The sequence below is a fragment of the Saccostrea echinata genome, unplaced genomic scaffold (genome assembly GCF_033153115.1).
Source record: "Saccostrea echinata isolate AGI-Se365-2 ecotype Australia unplaced genomic scaffold, CSIRO_AGI_Sech_v1 ptg000062l, whole genome shotgun sequence".
Classification (NCBI taxonomy): domain Eukaryota; kingdom Metazoa; phylum Mollusca; class Bivalvia; order Ostreida; family Ostreidae; genus Saccostrea; species Saccostrea echinata.
In genome coordinates, this window is record NW_026889811.1 from 7,510,533 (window position 1) to 7,535,310 (window position 24,778).

General features: G+C 31.9%; 1 protein-coding gene and 1 long non-coding RNA gene across 2 annotated transcripts in view; one reads left to right on the top strand and one right to left on the bottom strand.

The window, feature by feature from the left end:
• Nucleotides 1–16,592, bottom strand: part of LOC133175349 (uncharacterized) — a 44,150-nt gene extending 27,558 nt beyond the window's left edge. Inside the window, exon 1 of the mRNA XM_061310443.1 lies at nt 16,574–16,592. Within this exon, the coding sequence (XP_061166427.1) occupies nt 16,574–16,592 (19 nt within the window). The remainder of the gene's footprint in view (nt 1–16,573) is intronic.
• Nucleotides 16,593–18,288: 1,696 nt separating this feature from the next.
• Nucleotides 18,289–20,066, top strand: LOC133175457 (uncharacterized). Its single transcript, XR_009719289.1, has 3 exons — nt 18,289–18,311; nt 18,738–18,826; nt 19,158–20,066. It is a non-coding gene; the product is annotated as an uncharacterized LOC133175457 (long non-coding RNA).
• The last annotated feature ends 4,712 nt before the right edge of the window (nt 20,067–24,778 follow it).

The following is a 24,778-nucleotide window of genomic DNA, read 5'->3' on the forward strand; positions in this document are numbered from 1 at the left end:
GTTCAATCAAATTGGACTTATTTTTTTTCACTCAAATTCCCTTGTGTAAATGAGCACAAGCTAATTGGTTTGAAACAGGGAATAAGTGATTGCATTTTCTATGTACATTGATTGAGTGTTGCCAAACTTAAAAATCCAATTGCCTGAAAATGATTTATTTTGTCCATGAAGAGCAATAAGGGAATTTTTAGATGTAAATTTGTGACAGAATATGAGAAATTGATGATCCACTTTTATTATTAGGGAAAAATCAGGGACTTTATGACTTTAAAATCATCATATTCATTTCATAGCCATAAGATTTTCATGCATTTTGGGATTGATTTGAAATGCACTAAGTGTACAGGCCTTAACAAGGGAAATGGCAGCTATTTACTTGTTATCGCAATGTGACATATGATGTTGGATGATATATTTGATAATGTACAGTGATTATTGAATGTTTAGTGCCATCTTCATCACTTTGCCAATGCCAAGTAAGGGTGCATGAAAGATTTCATGAAATTCTTCTGAAATTCTTAAGAAATCTGAAAATGTTCAATCAAATTGGACTTAGTTTTTTTCACTCAAATTCCCTTGTGTACATGAGCACAAGCTAATTGGTTTGAAACAGGGAATAAGTGATTGCATTTTCTATGTACATTGATTGAGTGTTGCCAAACTTAAAAATCCAATTGCCTGAAAATGATTTATTTTGTCCATGAAGAGCAATTAGGGAATTTTTAGATGTAAATTTGTGACAGAATATGAGAAATTGATGATCCACTTTTATTATTGAGGAAAAATCAGGGACTTTATGACTTTAAAATCATCATATTCCTTTCATAGCCATAAGATTTTCATGCATTTTGGGAATGATTTGAAATGCACTAAGTGTACAGGCCTTAACAAGGGAAATGGCAGCTATTTACTTGTTATCGCAATGTGACATATGATGTTGGATGATATATTTTGATAATGTACAGGGATTATTGAATGTTTAGTGCCATCTTCATCACTTTGCCAATGCCAAGTAAGGGTGCATGAAAGATTTCATGAAATTCTTCTGAAATTCTTAAGAAATCTGAAAATGTTCAATCAAATTGGACTTATTTTTTTTTCACTCAAATTCCCTTGTGTAAATGAGCACAAGCTAATTGGTTTGAAACAGGGAATAAGTGATTGCATTTTCTATGTACATTGATTGAGTGTTGCCAAACTTAAAAATCCAATTGCCTGAAAATGATTTATTTTGTCCATGAAGAGCAATAAGGGAATTTTTAGATGTAAATTTGTGACAGAATATGAGAAATTGATGATCCACTTTTATTATTGAGGAAAAATCAGGGACTTTATGACTTGAAAATCATCATATTCCTTTCATAGCCATAAGATTTTCATGCATTTTGGGAATGATTTGAAATGCACTAAGTGTACAGGCCTTAACAAGGGAAATGGCAGCTATTTACTTGTTATCGCAATGTGACATATGATGTTGGATGATATATTTTGATAATGTACAGGGATTATTGAATGTTTAGTGTCATCTTCATCACTTTGCCAATGCCAAGTAAGGGTGCATGAAAGATTTCATGAAATTCTTCTGAAATTCTTAAGAAATCTGAAAATGTTCAATCAAATTGGACTTATTTTTTTTTCACTCAAATTCCCTTGTGTAAATGAGCACAAGCTAATTGGTTTGAAACAGGGAATAAGTGATTGCATTTTCTATGTACATTGATTGAGTGTTGCCAAACTTAAAAATCCAATTGCCTGAAAATGATTTATTTTGTCCATGAAGAGCAATAAGGGAATTTTTAGATGTAAATTTGTGACAGAATATGAGAAATTGATGATCCACTTTTATTATTGAGGAAAAATCAGGGACTTTATGACTTTAAAATCATCATATTCCTTTCATAGCCATAAGATTTTCATGCATTTTGGGAATGATTTGAAATGCACTAAGTGTACAGGCCTTAACAAGGGAAATGGCAGCTATTTACTTGTTATCGCAATGTGACATATGATGTTGGATGATATATTTTGATAATGTACAGGGATTATTGAATGTTTAGTGTCATCTTCATCACTTTGCCAATGCCAAGTAAGGGTGCATGAAAGATTTCATGAAATTCTTCTGAAATTCTTAAGAAATCTGAAAATGTTCAATCAAATTGGACTTATTTTTTTTCACTCAAATTCCCTTGTGTACATGAGCACAAGCTAATTGGTTTGAAACAGGGAATAAGTGATTGCATTTTCTATGTACATTGATTGAGTGTTGCCAAACTTAAAAATCCAATTGCCTGAAAATGATTTATTTTGTCCATGAAGAGCAATAAGGGAATTTTTAGATGTAAATTTGTGACAGAATATGAGAAATTGATGATCCACTTTTATTATTAGGGAAAAATCAGGGACTTTATGACTTTAAAATCATCATATTCATTTCATAGCCATAAGATTTTCATGCATTTTGGGAATGATTTGAAATGCACTAAGTGTACAGGCCTTAACAAGGGAAATGGCAGCTATTTACTTGTTATCGCAATGTGACATATGATGTTGGATGATATATTTGATAATGTACAGTGATTATTGAATGTTTAGTGCCATCTTCATCACTTTGCCAATGCCAAGTAAGGGTGCATGAAAGATTTCATGAAATTCTTCTGAAATTCTTAAGAAATCTGAAAATGTTCAATCAAATTGGACTTAGTTTTTTTCACTCAAATTCCCTTGTGTACATGAGCACAAGCTAATTGGTTTGAAACAGGGAATAAGTGATTGCATTTTCTATGTACATTGATTGAGTGTTGCCAAACTTAAAAATCCAATTGCCTGAAAATGATTTATTTTGTCCATGAAGAGCAATTAGGGAATTTTTAGATGTAAATTTGTGACAGAATATGAGAAATTGATGATCCACTTTTATTATTGAGGAAAAATCAGGGACTTTATGACTTGAAAATCATCATATTCCTTTCATAGCCATAAGATTTTCATGCATTTTGGGAATGATTTGAAATGCACTAAGTGTACAGGCCTTAACAAGGGAAATGGCAGCTATTTACTTGTTATCGCAATGTGACATATGATGTTGGATGATATATTTTGATAATGTACAGGGATTATTGAATGTTTAGTGTCATCTTCATCACTTTGCCAATGCCAAGTAAGGGTGCATGAAAGATTTCATGAAATTCTTCTGAAATTCTTAAGAAATCTGAAAATGTTCAATCAAATTGGACTTAGTTTTTTTCACTCAAATTCCCTTGTGTAAATGAGCACAAGCTAATTGGTTTGAAACAGGGAATAAGTGATTGCATTTTCTATGTACATTGATTGAGTGTTGCCAAACTTAAAAATCCAATTGCCTGAAAATGATTTATTTTGTCCATGAAGAGCAATAAGGGAATTTTTAGATGTAAATTTGTGACAGAATATGAGAAATTGATGATCCACTTTTATTATTAGGGAAAAATCAGGGACTTTATGACTTTAAAATCATCATATTCCTTTCATAGCCATAAGATTTTCATGCATTTTGGGAATGATTTGAAATGCACTAAGTGTACAGGCCTTAACAAGGGAAATGGCAGCTATTTACTTGTTATCGCAATGTGACATATGATGTTGGATGATATATTTTGATAATGTACAGGGATTATTGAATGTTTAGTGTCATCTTCATCACTTTGCCAATGCCAAGTAAGGGTGCATGAAAGATTTCATGAAATTCTTCTGAAATTCTTAAGAAATCTGAAAATGTTCAATCAAATTGGACTTAGTTTTTTCAAATTCCCTTGTGTACATACATGAGCACAAGCTAATTGGTTTGAAACAGGGAATAAGTGATTGCATTTTCTATAAACATTGATTGAGTGATGCCAAACTTAAAAATCCAATTGCCTGAAAATGATTTATTTTGTCCATGAAGAGCAATAAGGGAATTTTTAGATGTAAATTTGTGACAGAATATGAGAAATTGATGATCCACTTTTATTATTGAGGAAAAATCAGGGACTTTATGACTTGAAAATCATCATATTCCTTTCATAGCCATAAGATTTTCATGCATTTTGGGAATGATTTGAAATGCACTAAGTGTACAGGCCTTAACAAGGGAAATGGCAGCTATTTACTTGTTATCGCAATGTGACATATGATGTTGGATGATATATTTTGATAATGTACAGTGATTATTGAATGTTTAGTGCCATCTTCATCAATTTGCCAATGCCAAGTAAGGGTGCATGAAAGATTTCATGAAATTCTTCTGAAATTCTTAAGAAATCTGAAAATGTTCAATCAAATTGGACTTAGTTTTTTTCACTCAAATTCCCTTGTGTACATGAGCACAAGCTAATTGGTTTGAAACAGGGAATAAGTGATTGCATTTTCTATAAACATTGATTGAGTGATGCCAAACTTAAAAATCCAATTGCCTGAAAATGATTTATTTTGTCCATGAAGAGCAATAAGGGAATTTTTAGATGTAAATTTGTGACAGAATATGAGAAATTGATGATCCACTTTTATTATTGAGGAAAAATCAGGGACTTTATGACTTGAAAATCATCATATTCCTTTCATAGCCATAAGATTTTCATGCATTTTGGGAATGATTTGAAATGCACTAAGTGTACAGGCCTTAACAAGGGAAATGGCAGCTATTTACTTGTTATCGCAATGTGACATATGATGTTGGATGATATATTTTGATAATGTACAGTGATTATTGAATGTTTAGTGCCATCTTCATCAATTTGCCAATGCCAAGTAAGGGTGCATGAAAGATTTCATGAAATTCTTCTGAAATTCTTAAGAAATCTGAAAATGTTCAATCAAATTGGACTTAGTTTTTTTTCACTCAAATTCCCTTGTGTAAATGAGCACAAGCTAATTGGTTTGAAACAGCTAGGGAATAAGTGATTGCATTTTCTATGTACATTGATTGAGTGTTGCCAAACTTAAAAATCCAATTGCCTGAAAATGATTTATTTTGTCCATGAAGAGCAATAAGGGAATTTTTAGATGTAAATTTGTGACAGAATATGAGAAATTGATGATCCACTTTTATTATTGAGGAAAAATCAGGGACTTTGTGACTTGAAAATCATCATATTCATTTCATAGCCATAAGATTTTCATGCATTTTGGGAATGATTTGAAATGCACTAAGTGTACAGGCCTTAACAAGGGAAATGGCAGCTATTTACTTGTTATCGCAATGTGACATATGATGTTGGATGATATATTTTGATAATGTACAGTGATTATTGAATGTTTAGTGCCATCTTCATCAATTTGCCAATGCCAAGTAAGGGTGCATGAAAGATTTCATGAAATTCTTCTGAAATTCTTAAGAAATCTGAAAATGTTCAATCAAATTGGACTTAGTTTTTTTTCACTCAAATTCCCTTGTGTAAATGAGCACAAGCTAATTGGTTTGAAACAGGGAATAAGTGATTGCATTTTCTATGTACATTGATTGAGTGTTGCCAAACTTAAAAATCCAATTGCCTGAAAATGATTTATTTTGTCCATGAAGAGCAATAAGGGAATTTTTAGATGTAAATTTGTGACAGAATATGAGAAATTGATGATCCACTTTTATTATTGAGGAAAAATCAGGGACTTTATGACTTGAAAATCATCATATTCCTTTCATAGCCATAAGATTTTCATGCATTTTGGGAATGATTTGAAATGCACTAAGTGTACAGGCCTTAACAAGGGAAATGGCAGCTATTTACTTGTTATCGCAATGTGACATATGATGTTGGATGATATATTTTGATAATGTACAGTGATTATTGAATGTTTAGTGCCATCTTCATCAATTTGCCAATGCCAAGTAAGGGTGCATGAAAGATTTCATGAAATTCTTCTGAAATTCTTAAGAAATCTGAAAATGTTCAATCAAATTGGACTTAGTTTTTTTCACTCAAATTCCCTTGTGTACATGAGCACAAGCTAATTGGTTTGAAACAGGGAATAAGTGATTGCATTTTCTATAAACATTGATTGAGTGATGCCAAACTTAAAAATCCAATTGCCTGAAAATGATTTATTTTGTCCATGAAGAGCAATTAGGGAATTTTTAGATGTAAATTTGTGACAGAATATGAGAAATTGATGATCCACTTTTATTATTGAGGAAAAATCAGGGACTTTATGACTTGAAAATCATCATATTCCTTTCATAGCCATAAGATTTTCATGCATTTTGGGAATGATTTGAAATGCACTAAGTGTACAGGCCTTAACAAGGGAAATGGCAGCTATTTACTTGTTATCGCAATGTGACATATGATGTTGGATGATATATTTTGATAATGTACAGGGATTATTGAATGTTTAGTGTCATCTTCATCACTTTGCCAATGCCAAGTAAGGGTGCATGAAAGATTTCATGAAATTCTTCTGAAATTCTTAAGAAATCTGAAAATGTTCAATCAAATTGGACTTAGTTTTTTTTCACTCAAATTCCCTTGTGTAAATGAGCACAAGCTAATTGGTTTGAAACAGGGAATAAGTGATTGCATTTTCTATGTACATTGATTGAGTGTTGCCAAACTTAAAAATCCAATTGCCTGAAAATGATTTATTTTGTCCATGAAGAGCAATAAGGGAATTTTTAGATGTAAATTTGTGACAGAATATGAGAAATTGATGATCCACTTTTATTATTGAGGAAAAATCAGGGACTTTATGACTTTAAAATCATCATATTCCTTTCATAGCCATAAGATTTTCATGCATTTTGGGAATGATTTGAAATGCACTAAGTGTACAGGCCTTAACAAGGGAAATGGCAGCTATTTACTTGTTATCGCAATGTGACATATGATGTTGGATGATATATTTTGATAATGTACAGGGATTATTGAATGTTTAGTGTCATCTTCATCACTTTGCCAATGCCAAGTAAGGGTGCATGAAAGATTTCATGAAATTCTTCTGAAATTCTTAAGAAATCTGAAAATGTTCAATCAAATTGGACTTATTTTTTTTCACTCAAATTCCCTTGTGTAAATGAGCACAAGCTAATTGGTTTGAAACAGGGAATAAGTGATTGCATTTTCTATGTACATTGATTGAGTGTTGCCAAACTTAAAAATCCAATTGCCTGAAAATGATTTATTTTGTCCATGAAGAGCAATAAGGGAATTTTTAGATGTAAATTTGTGACAGAATATGAGAAATTGATGATCCACTTTTATTATTAGGGAAAAATCAGGGACTTTATGACTTTAAAATCATCATATTCATTTCATAGCCATAAGATTTTCATGCATTTTGGGATTGATTTGAAATGCACTAAGTGTACAGGCCTTAACAAGGGAAATGGCAGCTATTTACTTGTTATCGCAATGTGACATATGATGTTGGATGATATATTTGATAATGTACAGTGATTATTGAATGTTTAGTGCCATCTTCATCACTTTGCCAATGCCAAGTAAGGGTGCATGAAAGATTTCATGAAATTCTTCTGAAATTCTTAAGAAATCTGAAAATGTTCAATCAAATTGGACTTAGTTTTTTTCACTCAAATTCCCTTGTGTACATGAGCACAAGCTAATTGGTTTGAAACAGGGAATAAGTGATTGCATTTTCTATGTACATTGATTGAGTGTTGCCAAACTTAAAAATCCAATTGCCTGAAAATGATTTATTTTGTCCATGAAGAGCAATTAGGGAATTTTTAGATGTAAATTTGTGACAGAATATGAGAAATTGATGATCCACTTTTATTATTGAGGAAAAATCAGGGACTTTATGACTTGAAAATCATCATATTCCTTTCATAGCCATAAGATTTTCATGCATTTTGGGAATGATTTGAAATGCACTAAGTGTACAGGCCTTAACAAGGGAAATGGCAGCTATTTACTTGTTATCGCAATGTGACATATGATGTTGGATGATATATTTTGATAATGTACAGGGATTATTGAATGTTTAGTGCCATCTTCATCACTTTGCCAATGCCAAGTAAGGGTGCATGAAAGATTTCATGAAATTCTTCTGAAATTCTTAAGAAATCTGAAAATGTTCAATCAAATTGGACTTATTTTTTTTTCACTCAAATTCCCTTGTGTAAATGAGCACAAGCTAATTGGTTTGAAACAGGGAATAAGTGATTGCATTTTCTATGTACATTGATTGAGTGTTGCCAAACTTAAAAATCCAATTGCCTGAAAATGATTTATTTTGTCCATGAAGAGCAATTAGGGAATTTTTAGATGTAAATTTGTGACAGAATATGAGAAATTGATGATCCACTTTTATTATTGAGGAAAAATCAGGGACTTTATGACTTGAAAATCATCATATTCCTTTCATAGCCATAAGATTTTCATGCATGTTGGGAATGATTTGAAATGCACTAAGTGTACAGGCCTTAACAAGGGAAATGGCAGCTATTTACTTGTTATCGCAATGTGACATATGATGTTGGATGATATATTTTGATAATGTACAGGGATTATTGAATGTTTAGTGTCATCTTCATCACTTTGCCAATGCCAAGTAAGGGTGCATGAAAGATTTCATGAAATTCTTCTGAAATTCTTAAGAAATCTGAAAATGTTCAATCAAATTGGACTTATTTTTTTTTCACTCAAATTCCCTTGTGTAAATGAGCACAAGCTAATTGGTTTGAAACAGGGAATAAGTGATTGCATTTTCTATGTACATTGATTGAGTGTTGCCAAACTTAAAAATCCAATTGCCTGAAAATGATTTATTTTGTCCATGAAGAGCAATAAGGGAATTTTTAGATGTAAATTTGTGACAGAATATGAGAAATTGATGATCCACTTTTATTATTGAGGAAAAATCAGGGACTTTATGACTTGAAAATCATCATATTCCTTTCATAGCCATAAGATTTTCATGCATTTTGGGAATGATTTGAAATGCACTAAGTGTACAGGCCTTAACAAGGGAAATGGCAGCTATTTACTTGTTATCGCAATGTGACATATGATGTTGGATGATATATTTTGATAATGTACAGGGATTATTGAATGTTTAGTGTCATCTTCATCACTTTGCCAATGCCAAGTAAGGGTGCATGAAAGATTTCATGAAATTCTTCTGAAATTCTTAAGAAATCTGAAAATGTTCAATCAAATTGGACTTATTTTTTTTCACTCAAATTCCCTTGTGTACATGAGCACAAGCTAATTGGTTTGAAACAGGGAATAAGTGATTGCATTTTCTATGTACATTGATTGAGTGTTGCCAAACTTAAAAATCCAATTGCCTGAAAATGATTTATTTTGTCCATGAAGAGCAATAAGGGAATTTTTAGATGTAAATTTGTGACAGAATATGAGAAATTGATGATCCACTTTTATTATTAGGGAAAAATCAGGGACTTTATGACTTTAAAATCATCATATTCATTTCATAGCCATAAGATTTTCATGCATTTTGGGAATGATTTGAAATGCACTAAGTGTACAGGCCTTAACAAGGGAAATGGCAGCTATATACTTGTTATCGCAATGTGACATATGATGTTGGATGATATATTTGATAATGTACAGTGATTATTGAATGTTTAGTGCCATCTTCATCACTTTGCCAATGCCAAGTAAGGGTGCATGAAAGATTTCATGAAATTCTTCTGAAATTCTTAAGAAATCTGAAAATGTTCAATCAAATTGGACTTAGTTTTTTTCACTCAAATTCCCTTGTGTACATGAGCACAAGCTAATTGGTTTGAAACAGGGAATAAGTGATTGCATTTTCTATGTACATTGATTGAGTGTTGCCAAACTTAAAAATCCAATTGCCTGAAAATGATTTATTTTGTCCATGAAGAGCAATTAGGGAATTTTTAGATGTAAATTTGTGACAGAATATGAGAAATTGATGATCCACTTTTATTATTGAGGAAAAATCAGGGACTTTATGACTTGAAAATCATCATATTCCTTTCATAGCCATAAGATTTTCATGCATTTTGGGAATGATTTGAAATGCACTAAGTGTACAGGCCTTAACAAGGGAAATGGCAGCTATTTACTTGTTATCGCAATGTGACATATGATGTTGGATGATATATTTTGATAATGTACAGGGATTATTGAATGTTTAGTGTCATCTTCATCACTTTGCCAATGCCAAGTAAGGGTGCATGAAAGATTTCATGAAATTCTTCTGAAATTCTTAAGAAATCTGAAAATGTTCAATCAAATTGGACTTAGTTTTTTTCACTCAAATTCCCTTGTGTAAATGAGCACAAGCTAATTGGTTTGAAACAGGGAATAAGTGATTGCATTTTCTATGTACATTGATTGAGTGTTGCCAAACTTAAAAATCCAATTGCCTGAAAATGATTTATTTTGTCCATGAAGAGCAATAAGGGAATTTTTAGATGTAAATTTGTGACAGAATATGAGAAATTGATGATCCACTTTTATTATTAGGGAAAAATCAGGGACTTTATGACTTTAAAATCATCATATTCCTTTCATAGCCATAAGATTTTCATGCATTTTGGGAATGATTTGAAATGCACTAAGTGTACAGGCCTTAACAAGGGAAATGGCAGCTATTTACTTGTTATCGCAATGTGACATATGATGTTGGATGATATATTTTGATAATGTACAGGGATTATTGAATGTTTAGTGTCATCTTCATCACTTTGCCAATGCCAAGTAAGGGTGCATGAAAGATTTCATGAAATTCTTCTGAAATTCTTAAGAAATCTGAAAATGTTCAATCAAATTGGACTTAGTTTTTTTCACTCAAATTCCCTTGTGTAAATGAGCACAAGCTAATTGGTTTGAAACAGGGAATAAGTGATTGCATTTTCTATGTACATTGATTGAGTGTTGCCAAACTTAAAAATCCAATTGCCTGAAAATGATTTATTTTGTCCATGAAGAGCAATAAGGGAATTTTTAGATGTAAATTTGTGACAGAATATGAGAAATTGATGATCCACTTTTATTATTAGGGAAAAATCAGGGACTTTATGACTTTAAAATCATCATATTCATTTCATAGCCATAAGATTTTCATGCATTTTGGGAATGATTTGAAATGCACTAAGTGTACAGGCCTTAACAAGGGAAATGGCAGCTATTTACTTGTTATCGCAATGTGACATATGATGTTGGATGATATATTTTGATAATGTACAGTGATTATTGAATGTTTAGTGTCATCTTCATCAATTTGCCAATGCCAAGTAAGGGTGCATGAAAGATTTCATGAAATTCTTCTGAAATTCTTAAGAAATCTGAAAATGTTCAATCAAATTGGACTTATTTTTTTCACTCAAATTCCCTTGTGTACATGAGCACAAGCTAATTGGTTTGAAACAGGGAATAAGTGATTGCATTTTCTATGTACATTGATTGAGTGTTGCCAAACTAAAATCCAATTGCCTGAAAATGATTTATTTTGTCCATGAAGAGCAATTAGGGAATTTTTAGATGTAAATTTGTGACAGAATATGAGAAATTGATGATCCACTTTTATTATTGAGGAAAAATCAGGGACTTTATGACTTGAAAATCATCATATTCCTTTCATAGCCATAAGATTTTCATGCATTTTGGGAATGATTTGAAATGCACTAAGTGTACAGGCCTTAACAAGGGAAATGGCAGCTATTTACTTGTTATCGCAATGTGACATATGATGTTGGATGATATATTTTGATAATGTACAGGGATTATTGAATGTTTAGTGTCATCTTCATCACTTTGCCAATGCCAAGTAAGGGTGCATGAAAGATTTCATGAAATTCTTCTGAAATTCTTAAGAAATCTGAAAATGTTCAATCAAATTGGACTTAGTTTTTTCACTCAAATTCCCTTGTGTAAATGAGCACAAGCTAATTGGTTTGAAACAGGGAATAAGTGATTGCATTTTCTATGTACATTGATTGAGTGTTGCCAAACTTAAAAATCCAATTGCCTGAAAATGATTTATTTTGTCCATGAAGAGCAATAAGGGAATTTTTAGATGTAAATTTGTGACAGAATATGAGAAATTGATGATCCACTTTTATTATTAGGGAAAAATCAGGGACTTTATGACTTTAAAATCATCATATTCCTTTCATAGCCATAAGATTTTCATGCATTTTGGGAATGATTTGAAATGCACTAAGTGTACAGGCCTTAACAAGGGAAATGGCAGCTATTTACTTGTTATCGCAATGTGACATATGATGTTGGATGATATATTTTGATAATGTACAGTGATTATTGAATGTTTAGTGCCATCTTCATCAATTTGCCAATGCCAAGTAAGAGTGCATGAAAGATTTCATGAAATTCTTCTGAAATTCTTAAGAAATCTGAAAATGTTCAATCAAATTGGACTTAGTTTTTTTCACTCAAATTCCCTTGTGTACATGAGCACAAGCTAATTGGTTTGAAACAGGGAATAAGTGATTGCATTTTCTATGTACATTGATTGAGTGTTGCCAAACTTAAAAATCCAATTGCCTGAAAATGATTTATTTTGTCCATGAAGAGCAATAAGGGAATTTTTAGATGTAAATTTGTGACAGAATATGAGAAATTGATGATCCACTTTTATTATTAGGGAAAAATCAGGGACTTTATGACTTTAAAATCATCATATTCCTTTCATAGCCATAAGATTTTCATGCATTTTGGGAATGATTTGAAATGCACTAAGTGTACAGGCCTTAACAAGGGAAATGGCAGCTATTTACTTGTTATCGCAATGTGACATATATGATGTTGGATGATATATTTTGATAATGTACAGTGATTATTGAATGTTTAGTGCCATCTTCATCAATTTGCCAATGCCAAGTAAGGGTGCATGAAAAATTTCATGAAATTCTTCTGAAATTCTTAAGAAATCTGAAAATGTTCAATCAAATTGGACTTATTTTTTTCACTCAAATTCCCTTGTGTACATGAGCACAAGCTAATTGGTTTGAAACAGGGAATAAGTGATTGCATTTTCTATGTACATTGATTGAGTGTTGCCAAACTTAAAAATCCAATTGCCTGAAAATGATTTATTTTGTCCATGAAGAGCAATTAGGGAATTTTTAGATGTAAATTTGTGACAGAATATGAGAAATTGATGATCCACTTTTATTATTGAGGAAAAATCAGGGACTTTATGACTTGAAAATCATCATATTCCTTTCATAGCCATAAGATTTTCATGCATTTTGGGAATGATTTGAAATGCACTAAGTGTACAGGCCTTAACAAGGGAAATGGCAGCTATTTACTTGTTATCGCAATGTGACATATGATGTTGGATGATATATTTTGATAATGTACAGGGATTATTGAATGTTTAGTGTCATCTTCATCACTTTGCCAATGCCAAGTAAGGGTGCATGAAAGATTTCATGAAATTCTTCTGAAATTCTTAAGAAATCTGAAAATGTTCAAATTGGACTTAGTTTTTTTCACTCAAATTCCCTTGTGTAAATGAGCACAAGCTAATTGGTTTGAAACAGGGAATAAGTGATTGCATTTTCTATGTACATTGATTGAGTGTTGCCAAACTTAAAAATCCAATTGCCTGAAAATGATTTATTTTGTCCATGAAGAGCAATAAGGGAATTTTTAGATGTAAATTTGTGACAGAATATGAGAAATTGATGATCCACTTTTATTATTAGGGAAAAATCAGGGACTTTATGACTTTAAAATCATCATATTCATTTCATAGCCATAAGATTTTCATGCATTTTGGGAATGATTTGAAATGCACTAAGTGTACAGGCCTTAACAAGGGAAATGGCAGCTATTTACTTGTTATCGCAATGTGACATATGATGTTGGATGATATATTTTGATAATGTACAGTGATTATTGAATGTTTAGTGCCATCTTCATCACTTTGCCAATGCCAAGTAAGGGTGCATGAAAGATTTCATGAAATTCTTCTGAAATTCTTAAGAAATCTGAAAATGTTCAATCAAATTGGACTTAGTTTTTTTCACTCAAATTCCCTTGTGTACATGAGCACAAGCTAATTGGTTTGAAACAGGGAATAAGTGATTGCATTTTCTATAAACATTGATTGAGTGATGCCAAACTTAAAAATCCAATTGCCTGAAAATGATTCATTTTGTCCATGAAGAGCAATTAGGGAATTTTTAGATGTAAATTTGTGACAGAATATGAGAAATTGATGATCCACTTTTATTATTGAGGAAAAATCAGGGACTTTATGACTTTAAAATCATCATATTCCTTTCATAGCCATAAGATTTTCATGCATTTTGGGAATGATTTGAAATGCACTAAGTGTACAGGCCTTAACAAGGGAAATGGCAGCTATTTACTTGTTATTGCAATGTGACATATGATGTTGGATGATATATTTTGATAATGTACAGGGATTATTGAATGTTTAGTGTCATCTTCATCACTTTGCCAATGCCAAGTAAGGGTGCATGAAAGATTTCATGAAATTCTTCTGAAATTCTTAAGAAATCTGAAAATGTTCAATCAAATTGGACTTAGTTTTTTTTCACTCAAATTCCCTTGTGTACATGAGCACAAGCTAATTGGTTTGAAACAGGGAATAAGTGATTGCATTTTCTATGTACATTGATTGAGTGTTGCCAAACTTAAAAATCCAATTGCCTGAAAATGATTTATTTTGTCCATGAAGAGCAATTAGGGAATTTTTAGATGTAAATTTGTGACAGAATATGAGAAATTGATGATCCACTTTTATTATTAGGGAAAAATCAAGGACTTTATGACTTGAAAATCATCATATTCCTTTCATAGCCATAAGATTTTCATGCATTTTGGGAATGATTTGAAATGCACTAAGTGTACAGGCCTTAACAAGGGAAATGGCAGCTATTTACTTGTTATCGCAATGTGACATATGATGTTGGATGATATATTTTGATAATGTACAGGGATTATTGAATGTTTAGTGTCATCTTCATCACTTTGCCAATGCCAAGTAAGGGTGCATGAAAGATTTCATGAAATTCTTCTGAAATTCTTAAGAAATCTGAAAATGTTCAATCAAATTGGACTTAGTTTTTTTCACTCAAATTCCCTTGTGTAAATGAGCACAAGCTAATTGGTTTGAAACAGGGAATAAGTGATTGCATTTTCTATGTACATTGATTGAGTGTTGCCAAACTTAAAAATCCAATTGCCTGAAAATGATTTATTTTGTCCATGAAGAGCAATAAGGGAATTTTTAGATGTAAATTTGTGACAGAATATGAGAAATTGATGATCCACTTTTATTATTAGGGAAAAATCAGGGACTTTATGACTTTAAAATCATCATATTCCTTTCATAGCCATAAGATTTTCATGCATTTTGGGAATGATTTGAAATGCACTAAGTGTACAGGCCTTAACAAGGGAAATGGCAGCTATTTACTTGTTATTGCAATGTGACATATGATGTTGGATGATATATTTTGATAATGTACAGGGATTATTGAATGTTTAGTGTCATCTTCATCACTTTGCCAATGCCAAGTAAGGGTGCATGAAAGATTTCATGAAATTCTTCTGAAATTCTTAAGAAATCTGAAAATGTTCAATCAAATTGGACTTAGTTTTTTTCACTCAAATTCCCTTGTGTACATGAGCACAAGCTAATTGGTTTGAAACAGGGAATAAGTAATTGCATTTTCTATAAACGTTGATTGAGTGATGCCAAACTTAAAAATCCAATTGCCTGAAAATGATTTATTTTGTCCATGAAGAGCAATTAGGGAATTTTTAGATGTAAATTTGTGACAGAATATGAGAAATTGATGATCCACTTTTATTATTGAGGAAAAATCAGGGACTTTATGACTTTAAAATCATCATATTCATTTCATAGCCATAAGATTTTCATGCATTTTGGGAATGATTTGAAATGCACTAAGTGTACAGGCCTTAACAAGGGAAATGGCAGCTATTTACTTGTTATCGCAATGTGACATATGATGTTGGATGATATATTTTGATAATGTACAGGGATTATTGAATGTTTAGTGTCATCTTCATCACTTTGCCAATGCCAAGTAAGGGTGCATGAAAGATTTCATGAAATTCTTCTGAAATTCTTAAGAAATCTGAAAATGTTCAATCAAATTGGACTTAGTTTTTTTCACTCAAATTCCCTTGTGTACATGAGCACAAGCTAATTGGTTTGAAACAGGGAATAAGTGATTGCATTTTCTATGTACATTGATTGAGTGTTGCCAAACTTAAAAATCCAATTGCCTGAAAATGATTTATTTTGTCCATGAAGAGCAATAAGGGAATTTTTAGATGTAAATTTGTGACAGAATATGAGAAATTGATGATCCACTTTTATTATTAGGGAAAAATCAGGGACTTTATGACTTTAAAATCATCATATTCATTTCATAGCCATAAGATTTTCATGCATTTTGGGGATGATTTGAAATGCACTAAGTGTACAGGCCTTAACAAGGGAAATGGCAGCTATTTACTTGTTATCGCAATGTGACATATCCCATACCGAAATAAGTTATAACTAAGTTATAACTTTTCTGTAACTTTTTTGTACCTCAAGAAAAAGTTACATTTTAGTTATAACTTTTCTGTACCTAAAATGGACTTAGCCATTTTTAGATGTAACTAAAATATAACTTTTCTGGACTTTGTCATTTTACTGTATAACTTTTTTGTACCTTTTTGAACTTAGCCATTTTCTGGTGTAACTAAAAGATAACTTTTCTGGACTTTGTCATTTTACTGTATAACTTTTTTGTACCTTTTTGGACTTAGCCATTTTCAGATGTAACTAAAACATAACTTTTCAGGACTTTGTCATTTTTCTGTGTAACTTTTTTGTACCTAATTTGGACTTAGTCATTTTGCAGAATGGCTACTTAGTTAAACTGAATATTTTTTTTTTTTTTTTTTTTTTTTTTTACCATACACCTAAATTAATTTTTTTTTATATAACTGTTGAAATTTAATCATATAAAATAATAAATAAGCATAATTATATTAGTATAGTAATACAGTTTTACATACCTGTAATATCTACAGAGGATATGAATAAAAAGGTGGGGATGATTAAGGGCTACATAAAGGTACCACTGTTTATATGCAGAATTTTCTTTATCTAAAAATTATTCATATAATGAATTGCATTATATACTGCTATTACTTACGCAGACATTTTTTTGTTTTGTTGTGAGTTGAGATTTTTTTTTTAAAAGAAAAAGGGGGCTTCTTAGACATCTTTACTACCAATGTTTTTCTCATCAATTGCAGTCCACAGCCAATCCACTGTTAAGTTCAACAGAAGAGATGTGAAGTTGAGACTTGTAGTAAATTACATCTGAAGTTGGGAATAAATCTCTCTCTAAATCTCTCTCTCTCTCATTAATAAATATTGTTGTTTAATTAATATTTGTCTTGTAAGTACTAGTTTCATCTAAAGTTGGGAATAATCTCTCTCTCTCTCTCTCTCTTTCTCTCTCTCTCTCTCTCTATCTCTCTCAGAAAATACGTATTATATAGATTTCATGTTTTGTAAATTATATGCATGTACATCTTAAGGTGGAATAATTTCCCTAATTCTGGAGAAATATAAATGTTCAAGAGATATAAACAGTGGTCAAATGTTATAATCTCATGAAGTCATTTAATATTTTGCACAGATTTTTCTTCGTGTGCAAAACAGTGTTGATTTCCCCATTGTTTTCTCGTGACACAGGTGTTTGTACTAGATGACCTTTTTGGCCTACACTTCGTAAATTTCTGCTTATGTATTACGCAATGGTGCAATTTTACAAGGGTTGTTTGAAATCTAAAGTAAATCAATCGTAATAAGGGTGGCTAGAAAGATAAACAACAACATACAGTGTGTGTATGTTCATTTATTAACAGATATTACGATGTTGGGAATAAAGACTGCCAGTTATATTAAGATTTTAGCAGAAGACTAGGACATGTGGATTTTATTATTTGCCTGATTAAATAACCCAGTTTTACTAGTTATTTTCATAAATAAATAAAATATTAAATTCAAAATGGCGGCAACGACACAAATATGGCGGCCCCGACGTCCGTTTTGTCCGTTTTGTTGGAACTCTGTTTCAAAATTTTAACACCAACTGGCTTTTTAATATTTAAGATAAGTTTCAAAATACACAATTATGTTTATTTGGATTTAAAATAAATTAATTATGAATTATTTATTTATTTATTTTCAATCACGTGACTTATTCTAAGTCTCTGATTGGTCAACAAAAGAGCGCGGATTTTTTCATGGACGATTTGAATGTTGGCGTGTTGAAAGTGTTGATAGAAAAACGATGACAAAATCATTCGGTAAGGCAATATTTATGTTAATATTTTGATGTTTTTGGTAGGAAATGTTTATTACCTCTAGATGGGCATTCAAAAAAGAAGAAATATGTAGAATGAACAAAAATCTAGGCATGTGAATCTCAGATTTCTTGTTTGTTTTGATTGGTATGTCAATGACAAAGACTGAAGTGAAGAAATTGAAACATACTATTTTTTCAGCATTTAGTATAGGAACAAAAAATGTTATTCTTTGTCATATTTAATTCTTTAAATATTCCTATAGATCAGTTTAATTCTTAAATGACCTATATTGTGTAATTGTTTAACAGATTCTCTGAACTGTTTCAATATTGTACATATTGTAGCCTTTAAACACCACATGATCATAACTTGATATAGTGTACTGAAATGAGTAAAATAAAATTTCTAATTTTTATTTAATTTCAGCAGTATACTGGTACATTATTTCTTTCCATGAGCATCTCATGTCTGTGCCAAGCTGGAGTGAAATCCTTCAAAAATATCACCTGTTTTAGGTAAGTAAATAATCAAATCTTATTTTTATTTCAAATTCGATAAATCTTAAGCTAATTCCTATAAAGCTGTCAGGTTCTATATTGTTCTTTATGTTTAAAATTTTTTTAATGCATGTTTATGTGATGAGCCTTGAGGTTGAATTTTCTCAATTACACAACAGAACTCTAATTCTTGTTTTCCAAGTTATAGATGCATATGCCTTGAATTTGAATGAATTGATATTAAAGAGTGGTTCCAATCTGATATGCTTTGAGTGCAGGAAACACTTCAACTTTTTTTTAAAAGAAAAAATTAAAATATTTAAAGTTTGAACCTTTTTAATTTTTGCAGAATTGAAGAAAAATGAAGAGAAGGTTGAAATTGCAAGCATATTTCAAATGAAGACTCGGACGACTACCAGTGCAGGCCATTGAGGGGCGCAGACCGTCTGCCGGCCGGCCAAGTCCCTCGACCAGCTCGGCCAAATACCAGTGCAGCCTGTTGAGGGGGACATACTGCTGGCCGGCCAAGTCCCATGACCACTTCAGCCTACTACCAGTACAACCTGTCAAGGGGCGCAGACCGCTGGCCGGACGGCCAAGTCCCTCGACCAGCTTGGCCAACTACTGGTGCAGCCCGTCTTTAAATAATCCAGATAAAAATCACAACTGTACAACCACAAGGATACCTGTGCAAGGACTTGGGTGGTATGCAGCTAAGAACTGTGACCGAAATCACTGCGTAGAACCTTCTTTTTTTTTTTTTTGAAGTACAGCTAGATCATGGCGCTAACATGAAAAACTAGAGAGTTAAAATCTAGGCAGTGATGCCTATTTATAAAAGTTCACAAGAGTAGAATGCAGTTTACTAGGTAATTTTACAAAAACTCTTATGACTATATGCTAAAAAAATGTATTTTAAGAAAACAACCATTCTGAGAAATTTCAATCTGTTATGATGGCTTGATGAAAAATAAGGTAGACTTGAAAACATGAATGTGCATTCATTCAATTGTATTTGACAATGAACCAAGCTCTCTTAATCATGTTTATAAAATAAAATTGTAAGTGCTTTTAATTTTTTTTAAATAATCTTTTTTGTAAAAATTTTAATAATCTTTTTGTAAAAATTTTAATGAGTAGCTTTTTTAAAGCCTATAATTGAGTAATTCCACCACAGGTTAACATGAAGTGTATAATTTTATTGTAACTTTTATTAGGTATAACTTTTATTAGGTATAACTTTTTGTAGTTATAACTTTTTTTTAGGTATAACTTTTCTGTAACTTTTTCATAACTTTTTCATCGTTATAACTTTTCTGTAACTTTTTCATAATCTTTAAAGTTATAACTTTTCATGGGTATAACTTTTTTTAGTTATAACTTTTTCATAACTTTTTATTAAAGTATAACTTTTTTATAACTTTTTAAATAACTTTTTCCGAGTACAACTTTTTTGTAACTTTTTCCACCGTTTATTTGGGTATAACTAAAGTATAACTTTGTAACTTTTTTATAACTTTTTGTGTAACTTTTAATAAGTATAACTTTTTGTAGTTATAACTTTTTTGTAACTTTTTGCACTTGCTGTATTTATGTTGAAATAAAAAATGAAAACTTATACAAAAGTTATAACTTTTTTGTAACTAAGTTATAACTAAATTATACCTCACTTAAAACAGGCGGTTCCAAACTCCGATAACTTAGTTATAACTTTTTTGTACCTTTTTTTAGTTACAAAAGTTATAACTAAGTTATAATTTATTTCGGTATGGGATATGATGTTGGATGATATATTTTGATAATGTACAGGGATTATTGAATGCTCAGTGCCATCTTCATCACTTTGCCAATGTCAAGTAAGGGTGCATGAAAGATTTCATGAAATTCTTCTGAAATTCTTAAGAAATCTCAAAATGTTCAATCAAATTGGATTGATTGATTGATTGATTGTATGTTGTTTTACGTCCCATTCGAGAATTTTTCACTCATTTAGAGACGTCACCATATACCGGTGAAGGGCTTCAAATTTTGACCTTTGCTCGGCACTCAGGGCCATTGAAGAGTGAGGGATCTTTATCATGCCAACGCCTGCCGTGACACGGGGCCTCGGTTTTTAAGGTCTCATCCGAAGGACCCGCAACTTTCACTTCAAAGTGCCGAGCGCATGGCGAAGGAACAGTTGCTACCCATTTTTTGATCGACTTAGGTCAGTCGCGGCCGAGATTCGAACTCACGACCTCCCGATCACGAAGCGAGCGCTCTACCGACTGAGCTACCGTGAACGGTCAATCAAATTGGACTTAGTTTTTTTTTCACTCAGATTCCCTTGTGTACATTAGCGCAAGCTAATTGGTTTGAAACAGGGAATAAGTGATTGCATTTTCTATGTACATTGATTGAGTGATGCCAAACTTAAAAATCTAATTGCCTGAAAATGATTTATTTTGTCCATGAAGAGCAATTAGGGAATTTTTAGATGTAAATTTGTGACAGAATATGAGAAAATTATGATCCACTTTTATTATTAGGGAAAAATCAGGGACTTTAAAGATTTTAACAAACCTTTGTACACGTAGTTTTCGTATGAATGCTACATGTAACAGTAAAAATTTTTTTGAACAGAAAAAAGTAACACTCCAATTAATATAATTCATAGCCATGTTCCATAAAGAAATATAACAACTGACAATATGCATAACATTCTTGGTACTATAAGTGTGATGTTGTTTGGCAGATCTAGGGTGTTTAGCCCTATTGGGTATCCAATGGAATTCTTGCGTCAGTTTTAAAAGACAGACCTTTTACTAAAAAAGTTTTCAGGTTTAAGATTGCAATGATCAGTTTATTTCATATATATTGTAGATTCTGCATGTAGATAGCGTTCATACTAATAGCGATAGAAATACACACCTGTTAGCCTGTTTTTATATACCTATGAAGGAGAATTTATTTAAAAAATTCTATATGAGAAGAGGAAAACGTTTGCTGTGGCCTTCAATTCGATTTCAGATGTCGATGATTTACTCGAAATTGACATTATGTATGTTTTCCCAGAATATCCTGAAATCGTGAAATCGTGAAATCGAGCATGCGCATTCCTGCCAAAAAAGACTAAGGTAGTTGCTAGCGCAGTAGACCACTAGCATTCAGATATACCGACGATGTTTTATCAATTGACAAGAGTTATTTTCATTCATGTATCTATTCAATATATCCCAGTAAACTTGAAATATAGGCGTCGGAACCGGGGGAAGGGGGGCATAAGATAGACATGGTATAGGCATTGAAAATTGGGGCTTAGTCTCCAAACTTTTTTTTTTGTTTGTTTAGCCCCCCTTTCAATTACCCCCCCCCCCCATTTTCAATTTGCTTCCGACGCCTATGTGAGAAAAAGACACCATAGAGTCTGCCACATCTGTTTCATATTAAGATGTGTTAACAACTAATTTCTATGACGAAAGAGATGACTTCAGCTTTTCCATCGTCAACTTTATTTTATGTAGTAATATTCTACTATCTCCTTCTTATGGTGTTTATGTCTCCCAACTTACTCATCACTCAAAGCTTGTTCTGAGTACGATCAAATCTTAAAGCGAGGCATGCTACTTACTGATAAGTTGATGTTACAGGGTTTCAACAATCACGTTTAAAGTCGGCATTTCGTAAATTCTATGAACATTATAATGATCTTGTTAGCAAACCTATCAAAATTGGGTCGTATTTTGGCTGACATGTTTCAATTTTTTTCAAACCAATTGCTAGACGTTTGTTTTTATACTGAATTTGACTACTGATAGTTCCGTCTACCTTATCTATACTCATAGCGGGTGTGACCGGTCTACTGCTGGTGTAACCGGCGTGACCTACATCATAAAATGTACAATATGTATATATTTGCATATAAGTTACTAATATAGCAGCCTCGGATATAAATTTTGTGCAAGAACAACTATGTTTGTTCAAAAACCAATTTTGTACCCAACGGTCCTTAAAAACATCGTTTTTCATATACTTTTAAAATATTTTTTTCACGTAAGTTCAAATTCAGTTGTTATTCTTTTGTAATGATGATGGTGCTCTAAAATATTTCTTTAGGACTTAAATGTTGTTGTTTGAGTATTTTCAACACATCTATGATTTAATAAACCGGGTTGAAATTATCGGAAAGATTAAATTGCGGAACGTATGCTAATGGACATTTCCGCAAATTTTGAACCAAAATCATTTCTACTTTTACTCAAAAGTTTTATTAGGATAAAAAATGTATACCACGCCAATATATCTTGCATTTCAACAAAAATAAGTTGCATGTCGACATGATTATCTTGCATGTCAGCGTAGATAAATTGCATGTCAACATAAATGAGTTGCATGTTGACATACTAGTATATATGTTGCATGTTAACATATTTATTTCGCATATTAACATAAATTTGATATTTACATAAATAAGTTGCATCTAGCATGTTGGAAGTCACATGTGGTCGATATGTGAATATTTCATTTCGGAAATTTTCCAAATTTTTAGTTGATAATATTAATGTTGCATGTTGACATATTTATATTGCATGTTGACATATTTATGTTACATGTTGACATCATTATCTTGCATGTTGACATAATCTATAAAAAAATAACTTGCTAATAGGGGGCAGAAATATGCTACCATAGAAACAATGTTTATTTTATAAGAATTCATTTTCAGCAGAGTAATGGCTTGATTATCTTGAAAACTTATCTATATTTTGCATAGGTGTTATCTACGTTTATATATCATATTATCTTTTTAAAAAGTGCAACTGTTTTCGTCTGGAGGTTGTGAAGCATATACATGTCCTTTTCAAGTTCATTTATTGCGAATTATTATGTGCAAGGTACTTCGTTATAAAAGAGGCCGAATAAGTATACGCTTATCAATACTATTTTCCCCACAATCCACTTTATTAATATTAAATAAAAAAGGGTGTTTTAATAAATTACCAATCCGAAATGATGTAAAGAAAGCGTTGAAAAAACGAAGTTTTTTTCTCCCTCTATTTCATATTTATAATAACTCGGAATTTTGGAATGAATTGATAATGCTGAAAAATTTTACAACGTCAGAAGCGAATGTTCCATCAATCTCTACATTCGCTGCTGTTTTACTAATAACTTTGGATGCAATAAATAGTGCTATGCATTTTCTCGTACTTGTAATCTGACTTACGGATGCTCGGTTGGCTTCGTGACAAAGTGAACAGTGTATGTGGTGGTGGGGGGGGGTAGGTAGGGGGGATTGTGGGGAGGGTGAAGGTTCAATCAAATACATGTAAATGTGTTTCACCAAGGAAAAAAATATTTGAAAAGCAAAAACGGGGGGTGGGGGTGGGGGTATTTAACAATTTCACAACGAACATTTTCTAGATGTTGCTAGAGAGGGGCACAGTTGGGGATATATGACTCCCAGCTTAGCGATGAAGGTCTTTGACAAGAAAAATAAGCCATTTCATAAACAGCCTACATGTTAAAGACTTGGTTACTTTTTGACCGAAAAATGTAAAGATACTTTGTCGCTATTTCAAAGGTGACCCCCCCCCCCCCCCGGAGTACACCTTTACCTTATCAGTCTGTAGTCAAAATAAATAATGATCGAAAACTAGTTCATAAAGATTAACACTCTTTTCTCTATATAGACCAAAAAAACTGTTGTATATTAAAACGGTGACGTTCTTTGAGGAAAATCGTCTTTTTCACAATTACATTTTCATCAGATTATAGATGTAGCCAATATCGACGATTTTTCTTTTTTGTTTAATTAAAAATATATATTACTCTACGTTTTAAGTAGATATTATCATATATTTTATTATCATTTTATCTTTAGCTGTTTGAAACCCTCGTTTGAGAGCCGACTGGATCACTTTTTTTTTTCGTGACCTTATCACAGGATTTCCCAACGCCCTGAAAAAAAAAGCACATGCGTTCTCTTTT